Source organism: Stegostoma tigrinum, chromosome 12 (genome assembly GCF_030684315.1).
Source record: "Stegostoma tigrinum isolate sSteTig4 chromosome 12, sSteTig4.hap1, whole genome shotgun sequence".
NCBI classification, from domain to species: domain Eukaryota; kingdom Metazoa; phylum Chordata; class Chondrichthyes; order Orectolobiformes; family Stegostomatidae; genus Stegostoma; species Stegostoma tigrinum.
The window spans coordinates 39,262,836-39,284,340 of record NC_081365.1 but is presented as its reverse complement, the minus strand read 5'-3'; the positions used below and the strand labels follow the sequence as shown (position 1 = coordinate 39,284,340).

The 21,505-nt window shown below is 40.9% G+C and overlaps 1 protein-coding gene across 1 annotated transcript in view; it reads left to right on the top strand.

Moving 5' to 3' along the window:
* LOC125456939 (immunoglobulin superfamily member 3-like) overlaps positions 1 to 21,505 on the top strand; it is a 189,105-nt gene that overhangs the window by 157,972 nt on the left and 9,628 nt on the right. The window contains exons 7-9 of the mRNA XM_048540551.2: positions 5,477 to 5,884; positions 12,968 to 13,378; positions 18,750 to 19,172. Of these exons, the coding sequence (XP_048396508.1) occupies positions 5,477 to 5,884; positions 12,968 to 13,378; positions 18,750 to 19,172 (1,242 nt within the window). The remainder of the gene's footprint in view (positions 1 to 5,476; positions 5,885 to 12,967; positions 13,379 to 18,749; positions 19,173 to 21,505) is intronic.

The following is a 21,505-nucleotide window of genomic DNA, read 5'->3' as shown; positions in this document are numbered from 1 at the left end:
TTGGAGAATATATAATTTCCACACTGACAGTCACTGAGGCTGGAATCAAACCCAGGTCCCTGGTGAGGCAGTAGTGCTAACCACTGTGTCACTGCTTTAGTTGGTCATTATTTAGCCATTTAAGTGCTTTAATAGGCCCAAAGACAGCCAGGCTGTGTGCCAGCTGCTACACTGGGCAGCAGGAGGGCCATTCTCTAAATTTTACCTGTTATTCTCAAAACCATCTTCAAACAAACCTGTCAGGGAACATGAACTCCAGATCCTGCATGTCATATGTACAAACTGTCTGTCTGTTTGTGGTATCTGAGTCTGGGTCCACGTACTTGTGTGTAAGAGATTAATCATTTGATAATCTGGAAAAAGGTAAAAATCCAATGGAGATAATGCCTTTAGATCTTCCCCTCCTTTACTTTTTATTGCTCCATAACAAGAGCTTGCATATATTTGAATATTTACCCTATTATTTTTCAATGTGTAGAAATAGAGGAAAAAAGCAATGCTTTCTTTATTTTTTTTTCATTTCATTTCTTACTTCATTTTTTCCAGCCATTAATCCTTACTGTAAACGAAATATTAATTAATCTAAACTTACTCATCATACCAGGTCTAGCTTTTGTCTAAGAAATGAGGCATTAAATAAAGTTCTCTGAGTACAGAATGTGTGGTAAATTGGACTGGCGCCTTTTGAAGACTGTGTTCTATTTCAAATGTCCGTAATGATACACTGCTAGAAACTGCAAGCAGAGATGATGTGAAGACATTAAAGGCATTGTTTTTAAAAATTGGAAATAACTGATACATTTTTAAATTTCAAAATGGTTTGAGGGATGTTACAATGGTCCTTGGAGTGAAAGCATTTGCTAGCTGAACACCACTGACATTTATTAGACAAACCTCAGGATAGTACAGCAATATATTATTGATTAATGTATGCCTGATCCACTCAGCTCCATTAATCAATATGTGTAGTAGATTCATTGTGCTTCTCAACAGCCTGAGTATACCACACAAGACTCTCTAAACCCTTTTGTCTGTAATCTGTTGTCTGTATAGTTTCAGTCTATTTGCTTTGCTTGCCAGATCATTTGCAGTTTTGGGGAATACAGTCAGCGCTGAGCTGATTTAAAGTGGATGACATACTAGTGGCAGATCAGTCATGTAATGTTTGTTTATCAAAACTGTAATATCAGCATTGTGTTTTTTTATCACTGCTGCTTAAACAACAATTTTTATATATGTATTGACTCCAGGCTGAGTGTGTTGAAGCACACAACGGGCATGAATGCCTTTGGCACATCCAGCATTAATGCTCCGTCAAGATTCATAAAATTGAACTTGTTTAACTTAAATAAATAATTATAAAAGGCAGCCATCCTAATCAGGCCAGCTCACAGATGCTGTTGTGGAGAGGATGCTATGAATTAGGAGCTGTCCAGTCACAGTGGGAAATAACATTTGCTTGGGGCTATTGATGACCTTATAAGGAGAAACAGAATTGCTGAGAATTCTTCATAGGTCCAGAATGTAATACAGGTGGGCCCCACATGTGAAAATGAATAAGGTAAAAAACTTCCTCTCACCCAATTGAATTGCCTGTCCACTGTTCCCTTGAGACTAGGAGATTATGAACTGTATGGGAGCTTCCATCTCTGATCATATCCAGTCTTACAACACACATCTTGTAGATGGTGGGTAGCAGGTCTGCTCTTAACAAGGACGAGTAGAAACTGTCATGCCTGGGCTCTGATCCTAACTGCAGAGTTTTTTCAGATTACTTTTGAAGTTACAGTGGAAGTATGCCAGAATACCCATGGAACTTCGGCAGTGACGCCTGTGAAATGTTCCTAAACTTCCAGCCGTCAATGCTGCTGTGTAGTATGTACTGTACAGTATACTGAAAGGGAAAGATTTCTGTTTTTAAGCATTATTCCAAAGCTTCCTTTTCCATACAGTGATTCATTTTCCAGGAACTAATTTGCAAATGAAATGTTTTTGTTGTTTTAGTTCCTTTATATGTTACCATGCAATCTGAGGAACTTGCAATCTGCAAGTCATTTTCAAGTTACCAGCAGGAACAATGTTGCAATTGGTATGTTAATACACAAGTGCTTTGATTAAATATTAATGTAATACAGATTTACACAATAAGGCTGCAAACACAGCAGCTTTTTGGATATAATACCTGTTGTACATCACATTGATGGCTTCAATGAATATTGCAAAGAGAATAAAAAATCAGGTGCAATATCATTCCAGTGAAAATTAAAAGCTGGAACAAGGGGACATCTTTCTTTGTTTCTCAGTCAGGTTTTGTAGCTAACTTTGTTGCTGGGCATATTAAACCACACTATGTTCTGAATTATCTAGTTCATCACTGACTAATCTCTTTAATTCTTCCGAGAAGAACAGTTATCAACAGGATATTAAAAAAGGTGTTTGATACATTTGCCTTTATTGATCAGTTCACTGAGTATAGGAGTTGGGAGGTCATGTTGCAGCTGTACAGGACGTTGATTAGGCTGCTTTTGGAATACTGCATTCAATTCTGGTCTCCCTGCTATAGGAAAGAATTTGTGAAACTCGAAAGGGTTTAGAAAAAATTTACAAGGATGTTTCTAGGGTTGGAGGGTTTAAACTATAGGGAGAGGCTGAATAAGCTGGGGCTGCTTCACCTGGAGAGTTGGAGGCTTGAGGGGCTTGGATAGGATGAATAGCCAAAGTCTTTTACCCAGGGTAGCGGAATATAAAAGTTGAGGGCATAGGTTTAAGGTGAGAGGGAAAAGATTTAAAAGGGAATTAAGGGGCAACATTTTCATGGAGAGTGTGGTGCGTGTATGGAATGAGCTACCAGAGGAACTTGTGGAGGATGGTACAATTACAACATTTAAAAGGCACTGGATGGATTTATAAATAGGAACGGTTTAGAGGGATTTGGGCCAAATGCTAGCAAATGGGTCTGGATTAATTGGATGTTTGGTCAGCATGGTCGAGTTGGACTGAATGGTCTGTTTCCGTGCTGTATATCTCTATGACTCTATATGACTCACACATGTCTCAACTTGTTCAATGACTCAGTACAACTTGAACTGTTCATGATAGGTGCACTTAATCTGTCTTTTGTGATGACCTGTGATTATAAATTTCAGCAGTGATGTTGTTCAGTGTAACCACAGTACCATCCCTCTCACTCCATTAATCCACAACATACCAAGATTGAAAAGTTAAATTCTTTTATTTATTTATATCAGGTTTTAAACAACAAGATCCTTCAAAAGCTTCTTAATAGACAAAAATATCCATTTGTTCGCAGAACAAAACTTATTCAATGAAGTTGTAATAATTGGTTAACATATACAGTCAGCAATGGAGCAATATAAGTGCTTATCCCTCTAAGTATTCCCAAAATGCACAGACATGTCTAGGAAAAGGGAAAAGAAAATATCCCTCTGCAGAGATTGGCTTTCTGGGAAAAAAAACATTTTAGCCAATTGGGGCTATTGTTGAAGACAAAAGGATAAAGCATAGGATATTCCGGAGTATATTGGACTGATGTTCTGGCGTAAGTGGTCAAGTTCCTCAGATTGCATGGTAACATGTAAAGGAACTAAAACAACAAAAACACTTTCATTTGCAAACTAGTTCCTAGAAAATGGTTCACAGTTGTCACCGAAATCTTACAGACACAACTTACTTAGGAAATATAATCTCAATTGGTCTTACAAAAGAACAAATAAGCCTCATCTGAACTCAGCAAGAGGCTTTCTTTTTCATAAATGAGAGAGAGCAGTGGGGCAGTTCATTCTTAGCAAGCTTTACCAACTCCGTTCTTAGCATGTTTTCCTCAACTAGCTTGTTCTTGGCAGGCTTTCCTCTAATTCAACCAGATAAATCAAGAATCTCTGTAAGCCAGACACCATTCATATCAGATCTGGCAGGGGTTTCAGCAAAGCAAGAAGTAATTGCCATGCATGTGGCTTATAAGAAACCTTTTATTTTTAAAAACAATTCCAATATCCACAGTGAGTTTTCAATGACTTCTTTTAAGTAAGCCACAATCTTTCGAAGTTAAGTCTTCCAAGTGATATTAATTCTGAGGAAAGGGTCACCAGACCTGAAACCTTAACTCTGACTTTTCTTCACAGATGCTGCCAGACTTGCTGAGCTTTTCCAGCAACTTCTGTTTTTGTTCCTGATTTACAGCATCCGCAGTTCTTTTGGTTTTTATTTAGTATTAGTTATAAAGTATCTTTGTAACCCTGTTGATTGCTCTACGTGAATTAAATCACTGTAATCCTGTAGCAAGCACTGAGAGGAATGTACAGATGAGGTAGAGAAGAAAGTTGTCTTGCTTGGAAGTAAATTATCTCAGTGCAGATTTTTGTGAAGACCTTGCTCCAGCTGTAGAAGAAGATGACTTGGATAATGATGTTTAATAATCAATAGTGATTACAAAACTGTCAGCATTCATCATAAATACTCCTCTGAAACTGACAGCGATTTCTGGAGTCTGCATGTTTGTAATTGAACATGGAAATCCAGTAATTGCTGTGAATGATACTTTAACAAGGCATGTTAGCAAAAGTAAAGAATCACCTAACTGAAAACTATTAGAAATAACAACACTGATGGGAATTTGTTACAGAGATAGTAGGAACTGCCAATGCTGGAGAATCTGAGATAACACGATGTAGAGCTGGATAAACACAGCAGGCCAAACAGCATCAGAGGAGCAGGAAAGCTGACGTTTCGGGTCTAGACCCTTCTTCTGAAACGACCCTTCTGAAGAAGGGCCTAGACCCGAAATGTCAGCTTTCCTGCTCCTCGGATGCTGCTTGGCTTGCTATGTTCACCCAGCTCTACACCTTGTTATCACTGATGAGAACTTGCCTTTTTATGCCATTGGGTTTGTGTTAAAACCGTTGAAAATGTTCCGTCATATTGAACAAGGCCTAACTGGGCTTTGTTGGCCTACCAGATTTATCATTGCTGCTGACCAACCATTCTGGCCCTGGAAAACTGATGTAATACTTGTGGTAAGCCAAATTTCTCCATTGTGATATAAAACAAGACACATTTTTATGTTTTTCACAGCTTGTTCATCTTGTCCATGATCATTGAGATTTTGCCTGAATCCCATATGTATGACTCAGTTATTTTCGCTATCTGTGAAGTATCATTATGAGGAATAATCAGTGCAATTTACTTCTTAGTTTGCTGTCTATTAGAATACTTCAATGCAATTGACTGGTGATTCTGCTTGGTGAGCTTACTGTTGCTGGATACCTGGAGATTCACTTGACTTGACAGCAGATTCAAATTAATGTCAAGAAAATGTTGTCACTTCACCGCTGACTGCAGAATGCAGACTATTGTGGTTGCTAAAATGTATGAAAGAAAGAAAAGCTTTTTTTAAATTAGTTTTTATTTTGTATTTACCACTGCTCTATATGTGACCTAATCTTTTTTTCTCTTACAGAATGTAAACTAAAAGTCAATCAAGCAGAGAGGAACATTGTTGTGAAAGTAAATGACAATATTCATTTAAACTGCTACATCACAAATCAAACAAGACCAGACTCTCAATTCTCTGTGCAATGGCACGTTCAGAAATCACTGGAGAAAGCTGACAAGCTGATTCTCAAATCAAACCGTGACTCTGTGGTTGAACACAAGGACTGGTTAGGAAGAGACAAGAAGAAGGAGAGACTGCAAGTTGCAAAACCTTTTACTGGGCATTATACCTTGGTCTTACTAAAAGCTAACATTAATGATAGTGGGAAATACTATTGTCATGTGGAGGAATGGCTTCTAAGCCCCAACAACATCTGGTATAAAATTGGAGAGGACACATCTGGGCAGACCATTGTCACTGTCCAGCGCCCAGGTATTGAATCAACTTTGTCTTTGTGAGAAATATTCTGTGCAATGATGCTAGTTGCCTCACAAGCAAGACAGAAGTGAAGGTCTGAGTGCTAGCCATGTATTTCACTTGATAACTGCATTGGCAGAAGCTATGCCGTCTTGTTGCTTAAAGAGTAATACAGAATTTTAAAAAGAGAGAGAAAAGTGAGGACTGAATGCATGTCATGATACTTAGTAATTTGCGTGTTGAACAATGTTAACAATTTGAAACATTCAGGATCAAAGAAGAATACTATTTTACATATTCTCTTCCCTGACAGAAGTAATCTATCTAATTATATTTTAAAGTCAATTAAAATTTTCCAAGGGATTTCATGCCAGTGTTATTTGTAGCACAAGTGCACAAGCAGTATGCTACACATTCTACATTTGAACCCTGGTGTTAGCTGTCATTTTCTTGACTTTAAATTCAGAGATAGAACTGATGTGAGAAATTTGATTCATTTGATATGTTAACTGATTGATTGACCCCATTCAGCTCCAAAGCTACCAAACAAATACCTTGTTTCAGAGATAGTAGGAACTGCAGATGCTGGAGAATCTGAGATAATAAGGTATAGAGCTGGATGAACACAGCGGGCCAAGCAGCATCAGAGGAGCAGGAAGGCTGACGTTTCAGGCCTAGACCCTTCTTCAGAAAAGAAGGATCTAGTCCCAAAATGTCAGCCTTCCTGCCCCTCTGATGCTGCTTGGCCCGCTGTGTTCAGCCAGCTCCACACCTTGTTAAACAAATACCTTGCATGTGATATAAAATAAAAGATTCAATTTGGAAAAAAAAGTTGCATATGGACCTAGAAGAAGGTCCTGGGGTTATTGGTGGAATTTAATCTGGACAATAAGGGCCTTGCCCAACAGAACAGGTGGAGAACTGTGTCACCCACTTTTGAGAATGCTCATTGCATCCTTGGCCACTTGGGAGGCCAGCAGGCCACCTTCCCTGGGAACAAGGACACTTCTTTTCCCTGAGAACTGCTGGCCATTTAGAGGCCATTGGTTCTCCATATCAGGCTGAGCCACCAGAAATCAATTTAGCAGCCATCAATGCACCCTGCAGAGGCCTACGTGGAGAAATTCATTAGGACGTAATATACTAGTGACCTTACCATTGTCATGTGATCTCCACATCTTCTGTTGGTTGCTTTCATTTTAGTTTGTGGAAGCCATTAGATAAATTGCTTAAAAACATGATGTCAAAAGAGTGTAAGATAACACGGTGTAGAGCTGGATGAACACAGCAGGCCAGGCAGCATCATAGGAGCAGGAAAGCTTATGTTTCCGGCCTAGACCCGCCTTCAGAAGAAGGATCTTAGGATTTAGGCCCAAAACATCAGCTTTCCTGCTCCTATGATGCTGCTTGGCCTGCTGTGTTCATCCAGCTCTACACCGTGTTATCTCAGATTCTCCAGCATCTGCAGTTCCTACTATCTCTATCAAAACAGTGCAGTTGAAATTGAGTGAATTTTCAGACCTGCAAGAGAGTCAGCTCCAGTTAAAAGAAAACTTACATAAGGATGAATTAAATCACCACAGTCTGCAACTTTAAAGTGCTGGAAGAATCACAATGGCTGTTAATTCTCTGATCCCTTCTCCTATGGAAATGATGGAGGAGACAGAATTGGTTTCTTCTCTCACTCACAGAAGTATGAAATAGATAAAGAATTAAATAACATAATTGGGCAAATAAGAGATACAACCCTCTTATCAATACTGAGAAACGAGTGCTACTTAAGTCCATTGCACCTGAAATGGCACTGAGAAGAAGACTCAGACAGGAGAGAGTTTGAAACCACACTTTAAACCCCACATCAATAATACTAATGAATGGTACGGTTGTATATCAGAGCTTTAGGGGAGGGACACTGTTGTTCTGTATGTGATAGCGCTGCCATATTGAGTGTTTGGACAACTCAAAGATGATCTCACCAGAGATAGGATTGCTTTAGGCATAAGAGATCCCAATGTGAAAGCACATCAAAAGAGAGAAGAGAAACTCATTCTCAAGAAAGCCCTTGACTTGTGCAGAAATTCTGAGGTAGTCAATCTTGTGTAATAATGGGAGCATAGATAAAACGTTACATTACACTAAGACATATTCCACATCATGGAGACACAAAGGACTGCAGATGCTGGAAGCTAGAGTCAATAAATGTGGAGCCGGAAAAGCACAGCAAGTCAGGCATCATCCGAGAAGCAGGAAAATCAATGTTTCGGGCCAAAATCATTCGTCAGCCCTGATGAAGGCTTTTGGCCCAAAACATTGACTCTCCTGCTCCTCAAATGCTGTCTGACCTGCTGTGATTTTCTAGCTCCACATTTATTGATTCATAGTCCAAGTCAAATGAGAACAACATATTGGAAAAAAGGAAGAAATATTTGTTCAAGAGCCAGCAGAATGATCAAGGCCTGAGAACTGGATTTAATTATTGCAGAGGCCTCCATTCAAAAGAAAAAAATACATATCCAGTGTTGGGGAAACAATGCTTTCATTGCAGGAAGCTGAATCACTTTACATGGCAGTGTTTAGCTAGAAATAAGCAAAGTAAGCCTGTACAGATGGCTTTTGGAGAGATGTCAGCCGTTTATTCTGATAAATTGCTCTACAACATAATACAGGTTGGTTTCATCGGATCTAAAGATATTAAATTGGTTGTGGTTATTAGAGTGATGACTGCAGAAGAAGAGTATCAAACGAATATGAAACACCAAATAGACACCAGTACTTTATGCAACAGCATGAGTTTTGAGGACTTGTGTGATTGCTCAAGAAGGTAACATGAAACATGAAACTTTTGAAGGTACGTTTGAGGCTATGTGATGGAACAATTTCCATCCCAAGAGGACAAATGAAGGTGAGAGCACAAAGCAGGGAGGAAATTGAAGACCTGTTAGTGATAGTAAGCAAAATCCATTTATCTCAGCTGATTTGATTGGACTGAAAACACTACATTTGCCAAAATTGATTTGCAATATTTTGCTGGCCACCAAACCATTGACTGATGAACAGGCCCTTGAAGATTACAAGGATGCAGTTACTGGTCTGACGAGGCTGGATAGGCTGAGATTTTTCCTTGGAATGTAGGAGGCTGAGGCATGACCTTATAAAGTCTTATAAAATCGTAATGGGTAGAGATAAGCCATTCAACCAGGGTCTTTTCCCCAACGTATGGGTGTCCAAAACTAGAAGGCATAGGCTGAAGGTTAGAGGGGAAAGGGACCTGAAGGGCAACTTTCCCACACAGAGGGTGGTGTGTATATGAAACGAGCTGCCAGTGGTAGTGGTAGGGACAGGTAGAATTACAACACTCAAAAGACATTTGGACAGGTACATGAATAGGAAGGGTTTAAGAAGGATATGGACCAAACAGAGGCAAATGGGACTAGTTCAGTTTAGGAAACCGCATTAGCACAGACAAGTTGGGCTGAAGGGTCTGTTCCTGTGCTGTATGACACTATATCTTCCTGGTGAATGTCATTTTGGTATAAATAAGAGTGTAAGACTAACTCAGCATCTGATGAGGATAGCATAGTAGTAGCAAATTAAACTGGAAAGCTGAGAGTATGCGTAGATCTAAAGGATCTCCATAAATCATTGAAGATATCTCACTATGCCATGCCAACCATCAAATAATGACAGGATCAGACAGAGTCAATATGGGCTTACGAAGGAGAAGTCACCCTTCCAAATCTGCTGGAATTCATCAAGGATGCGCCTAGTAACGTGGACAAGGTACAGCCTCTGGCAGCTCATTCCATATACACACCACCCTTTGTGTGGAAAGGGTCCCATCCCCTTTCACCTTAAACCTATGCCTTCTAGTTTTGGACTCCCCTAGAGCCAGTAACTTTGGATAAGGTATTGCATAAGAGATTAGCATGCAAAATTAAAGCACATGGGATTGAAGAGTGCATGCTAAATTGGATCAAGAACTGTTTGTAGACAGGAAACAAAGAGTAGGAGTAAACAAGTCTTTTTCCGAGTACCAGGTGCGATGATTATAACAAGGTCAACCAGGTGGATCTCAAAGAATATGAGCTCCCAGATTGAACGGGCAAATTAACAGCCTCAATCAGGCAGCTTTGGCTGACAGATAAGAACAGAAGTGTCAGAGGTTCTGTTCACTCTGACAGCTAGCTCCGAGGAAGCTAAACCAGTGTCAAGGACACTTTATATTTAAATGAAGGATGACTTGGTGAAGGGATACTAGCCTCTGAACTTATGGAGTACCACAGCATCAGCGCTTGGACCCTAGCTATTCACAATATATATTAATGATTTAAGTGTCACATCTCCAGGTTTGCAGATGACACCAAAATGGATGCATGGATATACTGTGAGAAGGAAACAAAGAGGCTTCAGTGTGATTTGGACACGTTAAGTGGACAAATACATAGTAGAGTTACTATAATGTGGATAAATGTGAGACTATCCGCTTTGATAGTAAAAAAGAGGGAGGCAGATTATTATCTGAATGGGGATGAACGTAGGTGCAATGAGATCTTTTACACAAGTCACTGAAGGTAAGCAAGTAGCGAAGAAGGCAAAAGATATGTTGGCCTTCATACAGAGTGGATTCAATTACTTGGGTTTGGATGACTTACTGCAACAGCACAGAGTCTTGGTAAGACCACACCCGGGACATTGTGTGCAGTTTTGGCCTCCTTATCTAAGCACGGATTTTCTGGCTATTGAGTGCGAAGAAGCTTTGCTGGACTAATTCCTGGGATGGTGGGACTAATGTATGAGGAATGTCTGAATCATTTAGGACTATATTCAACAGAGTTTAGAAGAATGGGAGGAAGGGGAATAGCATAGAAATCTAGGAAATTTCTAACAGAATTAGCTAGGGTAGATACAGGAAACGTGTTTTTGGTGACCAGGGACTCTGGAATTAGGGGTCATAGTTTAAGGATATGGGGTAGGCTTTTTAGGCCAGAGATGAGAAGAAATTTCTTCACCCAAGGAGTGGTGAGCCTGTTGAATTCTCTGCCAGAGACGCAAAATATTGAAGACTTTCAAGAAAGTTGTAGATATAGTTCGTAGGACTAAAGGGATCAAAGGATATGGGAAGAAAGCAGGAACAGGGTACTAAATTAGATATCAACCATGATCACATTGGATAGTGGTGCAGGCTCAAAGGGCTGAATGGCCTACTTAATTTCCGATATGCTATTTCCCAATGAATAGATTTTACCAGAGCCTGCCCTTGATGCAAAAAAAGTTACTGATAAGTGAAGCTAAATGAAAACCCATTCAGATTTACAGATAGTTGTTCATACCACTTGGCATTTCCAAAGTAGACAGCACAAGGAAGTCAGTGATCTTCTTGAATTAGAAGACATAATGGATGACCTACTAGTCTACATATGTGGAAACACAATGGATGAAGCCATTACAGACCACAATCAGAATCTAGTGTGATACTGAAGAGAGAATTCATCAGATGAAGATGAAGCTGAATAAGACACATTTGAAGATTTCATTAAGTCAAGTACATAGGTTGAGTACTTACAGCAAAAGATCTCTGCCTGGATTCTGCCAAAGTGACAGCAATAGCAGAGATACAGCAACCAACAATTGTGAAAGCAGTGCAATAACTCATTTTGGATTCATGCATTTGTACAGAATATACTAGCTGGCTTACTGTGGCCATTGGAACCTCTACCGTTGCTGCACGTAGCTTTCACCTAAATTGGCGTCAGGAAAGGAAGGCCATCGGTGATCCTTCCCAATCCAGACTTCATCAGGACAGAGGCAGGAAGGTGGTGTGGTCCCCACCAGATACCCTCTTGCCCAATTAAATGCCTCGCTGGCTCTAGACCTGGGGAGAAGAACAAACTCCATCTCTCTTTCTCCAAACTCATTGAAACTGGCAGGAGAAGTTGAGAAAATGGCCAATAAAGTATCTGAGCTCCTGTACTTTTTGAATATAGGCATCAAGTAGAAAAAGAAGCAATTTATGAAAAACCTTTGCAAAACACTGGTTCAGCCAATTCTGGGCAAAGTGCTTTCAGAAGGATGTGAAGGCAATGGAATGCTTGCAGAAAAAATTTACAAAGATTTGGTTGGCGCAGTGGCTCAGTGGTTAGCACTGCAGCCTCACAGCACCAAGGACCCAGGTTCGATTCCACTCTCGGCTGACTGTCTGTGTGGAGTTTGCATGTTCTCCCCGAGCCTGTGTGGGTTTCCTCTGGGTGCTCTGGTTTCCTCCCACAGTCCAAAGATGAGCAGGTTAGGTGGATTGGCTATGCTAAATTGCCTGTACTGTTCAGGGATGTGTAGCTTAGGTGGGCTATAGAGGGATGGGTCTGGGTGGGATGCTCCAAGGGTTGGTGTGGACATTTTGGGCCGAAGGGCCTGTTTCCACACTGTAGGGATTCTATGCACAGAAGTTATGTAGATCAATTGGACATAATAGGTCTGTTTTCTTTAGAAAAGAGAAGGTTAAGCAGACATTTCATAAAAGTGTTCAGGATCATGGGGATTCTGGAGAATGTATAAGTTCCTGTTTAAAGAAAGATCCAGAACCTGAGGGCAGTGATTTAAGATGATTTTCAAAAAAAAAATCAGAGATGATGTGAGGAAAAGATTTCATACAGCAAGAGGTTGGCATCCAGAATGCACTATCTGAGAGAGAAGATAGGACAGATTTAATCATGAATTTCAAAACTAAGGTTAGAAAATTATCCAAAAAGAAAATAATTGTAGGGCTATGGAGAAATGACAGGAGAGTGGAAAAAGCTGATTAATGTTTACAAAGAGCCAGCACGGGCATGATGGGCTGAGTCTCTCTTTCCATGTTGTAACTATTTTGTGATGCTGTGATTTCCAGCGATTTCACTTTTATTCCATTTGATGCATCAGGATGTAAAAGTTAAACTATGTGTGTTTTCAGAAATCACTTCTCCTAACTCCATCAAGTTAATGTATTTGAATTGAATATCCAATAAATTAGTGTGTTTGGGGACTAATGGAACCAAGCTTCTATAATATTTAAAGGCTTTCAGGTTTCCTTTTAATAAAGTAAAAACTCTCTTGTACCTACAGAAAGCAACTTGCAAACTGTCAAAATTGAGAAAAGTATCACTGTGCCTGAGGACAGCCAAATTCAACTGGAATGCAAGATCAGCAACCGTACTAACCTGGACTCCCAAATATCTGTGACATGGTATTCCCAGAAAATAGAGGAGCAAGAACAATACCCCATTCTCCACCTGAATCGGGATTCTGTTTTTGAATACGGCAGCTCCCCTAATAACAGTGCAAGTCTGAGGGATAGACTACAGTTTGAAAAAGCTACTAATGATCTATATAATGTGATACTGAAGAAAGCAACGACATATGATAGTGGCAGTTATTATTGTTATGTGGAAGAGTGGCTACTTGACCCCAATGATGTTTGGTATAAACTGGGGGAGGATCAGTCTGGACTGACTTTTGTTACTGTACAACAACCAGGTACCGTATAGCTATTATTTTCAGTTTAGGAAAGAATGTTTTAATGAAGGATTGTTTCAAAAACTATCCTTTTGATTAGCATTAGACCATAGTATATGAGTCTACCTTACTGAAAATTTTAAGACATGATTCTATAATGTATGAAGAATTAAATTATGCAAAACATTAGCTGAAATCTGGTTTCTGAAATGTAATACCTTTCAACAGATTGATATGGACTGAGTTAGCCTCCATTTTAAATTACAACGATGTTAGCATCGTAAATATAGCAGAGAACGTTTCACCTCTTTTGGCACTGAATGCATTGCATCCCAATGCACCATCAATTCCCAACCAAGTTATGTTATCTTGCCTCCAATACAGATGCTGGAATCAAAATACATTGTCCGTCATAATACCACAGTGCATGTTGTTCAAGTATTTTGCTTGCCATACGTGTTGCCCCCAACCCTCAAAATCACACACGTTTAATGCAGGTAATGTGGGATGAGCAAGATTTAAATGCATGCTCGGGTTTTCTGAAAAATAAGAGCTGGTAACGTGTGCTCTGTATTTCGAAGAAGTGCACTGTCACTGTCGTGGGTTAGATCAGTCCTGTTAATTCAATGATGCAGCATTGATAAATTCAGTTATGTCAGTAATAAAGACATCAGATTCTAGCCAATACCTGAGCAAAGTTAATCCTGTTTGTAGCAGTGCTCTGTCCAGTAGTATATCACACTTTGGCAGCTTAACAGTTACAGTATACACATTATACATCTGCATACATGTGTGTATGCAATGGGGTGGAAGTGGAAAGAATATTTGATTGTTGGAGGGCTGTCCTGAAAGGTCAGGAATGAGAAACAATTTAGAAACATGAGCACATAAGAGTATTTGACAGAGTAAATGAAGAGAGTGTGTTTCTTGCTGTCGGGGTTTCCAGGACTAGGGGCAAAGCTTCAAAATGAGAGAACATAAGAACCAGGAGGAGTAGGCCATCTGGCCCCCAAGCCTGCCCCGCAATTTAATAAGATCACGGTTGATCTTTCAGACTCAGCTCCACTTACCCACCCACTCGCCATAACCCTTAATTCCTTTACTGTTCAAAAATTTATCTAACCTTGCCTTAAAAACATTCAGTGAGGTAACTTCAACCACTTCACCGGGCAGGGAATTCCACAGATTCACAACCCTTTGGGTGAATAAGTTCCTCCTGACCACAGTCCTACATCTGCTTCCCTTTATTTTGAGGCAATGCCCTCTAGTCCTAGTTTCACCTGCGAGTGGAAACAACCTCCCTGCTTCCACTTTATTTATTCCCTTCATAATCTTATGTTTCTATAAGATTCCCCTCATTCTTATGAATTCCAATGAGTATAAGCTCAGTCTCCTCAGTCTGTCCTCATAATCCAACCATCTCATTTAAGTCTCCCATTTAAGATGAAGATGAGGAGAAATTTCTTCTCAGAGTATTGTTAAACTGGAATTTTTCATCTCAGAGTCATGAAGGCTGGTTTGTTGGTCTACAAGGGAACCAAGGCCAATGGGACTTAGGCAGTGAGGTGGAATTCAGGCCAGGATCAGCTGAATCATGACATTATTGAATGATGGAGCAATCTCGGTATGATGTAGCTGACTCCTGTTCTTCTTTCTCATACTTTTGTGGCCAGAGGTATCGTCAGGCAGTTAGGCACAAATTTCTTGGATGATAATTATATATTGGTTACTTGTGAGTCAAGGCACAGATGTTATTAAATGGAAATAAACGAAAAGCAAATCTAATCATATAGCCATAGTTTGCCTAAGGCAATCTCTTTAAATCTCATTAGCAGTGCTGGTGTTAATATTGACTTAATCACAGTGTGACTTACTTTAAAAGAGTTATTTCAACTGAACTATTAGCTGGTCGTTCATCTCTGCCTCATTTATTCATGATTAAACTGATGTCAACTTCAGTGACAATAGCCAGAAAAGGTGGAAGGTGTGATCAGATGCAAAGGAGGCAGAAATTATCCTGCCAAGATAACAGTTTATTTGAGTTAGCTGATGGGATTGAGCTCCAGGGAACTCCAGAAATTAATATATTAGTGAATCACAAGGAATAGTTCAGCAGAAACTGAAATTTTGATATCAGCTGCACAGAATCTATTTTTTAATACATATGGAGGAAAGACATGAAATAGGCCATTGTGGATTGGAACCTTTCCGGAATGAGCTTCATTTGACAGCCACATTATTACTGGGACCAAATGTAAGCCTCTAGCTGTGGTTTTGATGATGCAGTTTTAATGTAGTATAATCTTACTGTTAGTGTTAAATGGAAATTGACTGCAATCTACAATGCATGTCTCAAGACAGCAGGCAATGGTTTTCACTCCTGAATCTGCACTTTGTGGATGTGGGCTTGACTGCGTCTTTACTGCGGTGAATTGTGGGGTAGGGGAAGCACCACTCATGGTATCTGTATCTGGAAAAATGAGGCGGGGAAACCTCAGCCATTAGGGACTGTTCCACGGGAAAACTGCTTGAAGGTGGACAGACGTTATGGAGCTAACTCCATGACTGGGATTTTCTCAACAGCTTGCCACTTTCATTTCCCATATTTGCCTCTTCCCATATGATTAAATTTAAATCTAGAAGTGCAGGTGTCTGCATGCAAAACACATTTGATTTAGTGGCAGCAGAATTTTCTCATTGGTAAAACCTGCCATCAGTTGACAATGCTGCACCTACAGAGGGTCTGGTCAGAGGAGCTTGTGGTCAAACAAGGAGACTCTGTATCTTGACCACAGCATTCTGCCCAACTCCACTGACATTAACATAAGACTTGAGAGCCCAAAGGTGGTGCAGGTGTTCCTCAAAATTAAATTTAAGTTGTAAGTATTTCACATTACAATGATTTTACATTATTCATGTGTGCATCATTGTTCTTTGTTGAGACTATCTTAGTCAAAGTTAAATGTTCTGGCCTACCTCATGGTTGGGATGTGTTGATGATTGCAGGGATGTTATAGGGATATTTCCTTTATAGTGGAAGAAACAATGCTGTATTTTTGTGCTCAGCCTTTGAGTATTTATGTTAGTGTCCAGTGTTGTACTCACCACACTGTGGGACACAGCTGAATTTGCAAGCTCAACTGGTCCCCTCTTCCATTCATTACAAAGGATATTGTCCAAGAATGATCTCTGCAGGGATTAGTTGAAATGTTCTACCAAAGCCCTGTGAGGATTCTGCCCACCAATGACCTGAAACGGACTCTCATTTGGATTACACTGACAATGCCCTTTGCCCCCATACTTTCTTGATTTCACTATCTCGTCATTTCCAGGATCCAATGCCCTTCCTATTTCACTTCCCTATACTTGTGAACTCACTCCTCTATTATAGTGACCCCACTCGACAATCTATTTACTATTGATTCACTGTTGCCATTCTCAAGCTTCCACACAGGAACTCCATCTCCTGCTCCCCTCCCTTATCCCATGGAGTTAAGCAAAGAAAATCACTGGCTTTACACAGCTGCACATCCCAACTGGTGCAAGTTGCCTTTAAATAATTGTAAACCAGTTGTCATGAGATTTTCTAACTAATTTGGGCTCATTGAATATTGTTTTCCACTGTTGACTACTCACGGCATGCAAAATATATGACACCCCTCTCACTCACTCCAGTCTCTCCCCCACAGAACGTGCAGCCCTCCATTTCCTCTGCTCCAACCCTAAACTCACCATCAAACCACAGACAAGGGAGGCGCAGTTGTAGTATGGCGTACTGACCTTTACATCTTGGAGGCCAGGTGCCAACACTCTGACACCTCCGCCTACCTCAATCATGACCCCAACCCCGACCACCAAAACACCATCTCCCAGACCATCCATAACCTCATCACCTCAGGTGACCTCCTGCCCACAGCCTTCAACCTCATTGTTCCCCAACCCCGCACCACCCATTTCTATTTCCTTCCCAAAATCCACAAACCTAACTGCCCTGGCCGACCCATTGTCTCTCCCTGCTCCTGCCCCACTGAACTTATTTCTGCTTGTCTTGACTCTATTTTCTCCCCTCCACCCCTGGTCCAAGAACTCCCTACTTATGTCTAGGACACCACCCACACCCTCCACCTCCTCCTAGACTTCCAATTCCCTGGCCCGCAACATCTCATCTTCACTATGGATGTCCAATCCCTGTACACTTGCATTGCCCACGCAAATGGCCTAAAAGCCGTCCACCACTTCTTCTCCCACAGGCCCAACCAGTTCCGCTCCACCGACACCCTCATCCGCTTAACCAAACATGTCCTTACCCTGAACAACTTCTCCTTTAACACCTCCCACTTAGTACAGATTAAGGGGTTGGCCATGGGAACCCGCATGGGCCCAAGCTATGCCTGCCTTTTCGTAGGACAGCTACACTGGGGCTATTCCCCACCTCTTCTGCTACATCGATGACTGTATTGGTGGAAGAGCTCTAACAGTTCATCAATTTTATTAACACCTTTCACCCTAACCTCAAATTCACCTGGACCATCTCTGATACCTCTCTCTCCTTCCTGGACCTCTCTGTCTCCATCTGTGGTAACCCCCTTAAAAACTGATATCTATTTCAAGCCATTGACTCTCACAGCTACCTAAAGTACGTCTCCTCTCACCCACATTCCTGCAAGGATACAATCCCCTACTCCCAATTCCTCCACTTCTGCTCCCAAGATGAAGCATTCCTCTCCCGAACATCCCAGATGTTCTCGTATTTCCAGGACCGCAACTTCCCCACTTTATTGGTCGAAAATGCTCTTGACCACGTTACTTGTATTCCCCACACCTCAACGATCACACACCCTCCCCGCAACAAAAACGAAGACAGAATTCCCCTTGTCCTCATGTATACTCCACTAACCTCCGGATTCAACAAATCATTCAACACCACTTCCACCACCTACAAAATGACCCCACAACCAAGAATATGTTTCCCTCCCCACCCCATCTGCCTTCCTGAGGGACCACTCTCTCAGTGACTTCCTCGTCCACACCACACTCCCGCACCACACTGCACCTTTCAATCTTTCCTGCTGGTGGGTTGATCTGGGCAGAGATGACTGGATGTCCTTTGTTTCACTCTTTGAAGGAGAGGAATAGTGTGAACTTAAGATAAATTTACTGATCCTGCACTCCCAGTTGGAAGCAACGAATAATGGAAGTAAGGATTAGAGGTAGGACTGCAACACAGCAGATGCTGTGACCTGCCCATTGTGTTCAAATGTGTCGCCCTGTTAGGAGGATCAGATTAGTGAGTTTGTTCAACAAACTGAAAAATGGGTACATTGACTTTCTCAGATTTTTACAAGTTAAACTTTAAAATCTGTTAACTTCTTGTTTTCAATTTTGCAAACAGAATTTAAAATGCAAGTGGATAAAACTGAATTGAATATTAGCATACCAGAGAAGGACCTGTTTCAGCTCACCTGTAATGTAACCCACCAAACACAAGATAATTCTCAATTTGCTGTAACTTGGTTCGTGTGGAAAGTCAAAGAAGGTGCTGACCAAATTGTGAAGGAGGCCATTTTAAAAGTTGATTACAATTCAGTGTTTGCATTCGATGTTTCCCTGGATGGAGTCGAAGGAATGAAGGAGAGATTGCAGTTAGAGAGACCTTCCAATGGACTGTACAGCTTGACTGTGCAGGATTCTGCCAGCAGTGATACAGGCAACTACTCATGCCACGTGGAGGAGTGGATTCAAAACGCCAACAAGGTCTGGTATAAGCTAGGAGAGGATGAGTCTGGGCTGGTCATGGTCACTGTACAAGACAAAGGTAACTCGTTCACGTGAAAAATGCTGATATTTCCTGAATCATATTATATTAAATAATTAAGTTCATTCTTAATGCCAAGTATATGATGCTTTGGGAATGCTTTATGAAGAAGTCCAGATTTTGTGATGAAAACAGTCCAAAGATATGCAGGTTAGTTGGATTGGCCATACTAAATTGCCCATAGTGTTCAAGGATGTGCAGGCTAGGTGGATTAGTCATAGAAAATGCAGGGTTAGGGGATGGGTCTCCGTGGGATTCTCTTTGGAGGCTTGATTGGTGCAGGCCTGTTGGGCCGAATGGCTCAACCTCCAGATCCCAGCTAATCTCTAAGACACAAATCTTCCTAACCATTTCCAGACCCCTGACACTTCTCGATTTGCAGCAAGGTTTAAATGTGAAACACTTGAACCTTGAAAGCTACAACCACCAGAATCTGAATTGTCTCTCTTCGCTACCTGGATCACTTAAACCAGCAACTTTGCTGTCAGGACTTGAGCTCATTTGTTTGTCTTTGTCAATTTTTCGTTCCTTTTTCACACATTCAAGTTGCCGCAGCCACGGCAAACAGTTTTGATTTTGTCTACAGTCACCAATTTCGTCCTCCACGACTGCTTAGTGTCCACTTTATGTGAAGTAGAGTCAAATATTTTACTGGGGCAAAGTTACTGTAAAATGCAAGTTAATGTTGTGTTTTATTCCTCTCATTTCTATGCATTTCTTCCTGTATTCCTAACTTTCTTCATTTGTCTAAGTTGATCTGTTACTGTACCTCCTATTCTCTTTGTTGATATCTGTTCTTCTGTTATTGTTTCTATTTATCTATTTTGTATCATCGTTTCTCTCCCTCATTTTCTAGTTTTTTCCTCTGTTTTTGTATTAATAGTCTTCCAGGAAATAGTAAAAAACTGCAAGAGGGAATGGCCAGAGCAGTAAGTGGCAGGAGGCCACAAACAGCGGAATGTAGACTGGTCATAGGTGAAACTAGGGAGGGATTGAGTCAGGAGCACATGCATGAAGTTGGTCTGCCAAGTATGAAGTATTGGGGAGACAGCAGAGTGAGTGAAAGTGCACTGGATATAATTGTCATTTTCCTGAGGTAAGTATTTATTTTTTAATGTGTTAATCATGCAATCATTTCTTGTTTTTCATTGTTTACACAGAATGGGAGAAGAACTGATGTGGCACCATATATCAGAAAAGTACTTTTTGATAAAGTCATAGAGTTACACAGCACAGAAACAGACCCTTTGATTCAACTTCGACCTGCACTAACCTGATATTCCAAATTGATCTAGTCCCATTTGGCAGCATTTGGTTCATATCCCTCTAATCCCTCCCTATCCAAATGCCTTTTAAATGTTGTGACTGTACCTGCCTCCACTACTTCCCCTGGCAACTCATTCCATACACACACCACACACTCTACATGAAAAAATTACTCCTTAGGTCCCTTTTAAATTTTTCCCTTCTCACCTTGAACTTACGCTGTCTAGATTAGATTAGATCTACTTTTATACGCCCCCACCCTGGTAAAAAGACCTTGGCTATTCATCCCATTCATGGCTTTACAAGAGGAATCTTGAAAAGTTGATTGGGGGAGGCTATTCACAGATAAACGGACAGTTGGGAAGTGGGAGGCTTCCAAAAATGAGATAATGAGAGTTCAGAGACAGTGTGTTCCAGTTATTGTGAAGAACAAGGCTGGTAGGTGTAAGAAATGCCAAGGGTATAACGATGGCTCAGTGGTTAGCACCGCTGCCTCCAGTGATAGGGACCTGGGTTTGAATCCAGCCTCAGGCAACCGTCTGTATGGTGTTTGCATATTTGCCCAATGTCCATGTAGGTTTCTTCCAGGTGCTCTAGTTTCCTCCCCCAATCCAAAGATATGCAGGTTAGGTGGAGTGGCCATGCTAAATTGCATATAATGTCCAGGTTGTACAGGGTAGGTGCATTAGCCATGGCATTATAGGGACAGGGTCGGGGTGTGGGTCTGGGTGGAATGCTCTTCGGAAGGGTGGGTATGGACTTTCTGGACTGAATGGCCTGCTTCCACACTGTAGGTAGTCTATGATTCAATGATAATGTCACCCTTCAGCCCCCAGTGCTCCAGGGGAAAATGCCCCAGCTTATTTCAGCCCCTCCCTGTGCTCAAACCCTCCAATCCCAACAATACCCTTGGAAATATTTTCTGAACCCTTTCAATTTTTAACACTTTCTTATAGCAGGGAGACAAGAATTATATGGAATATTCCATAAGTGGCCTCACCAATGTCCTGTACAGCTGCAACATGACGTATTAACTCCCATACTCAATGCACCAATTAATAAAGACA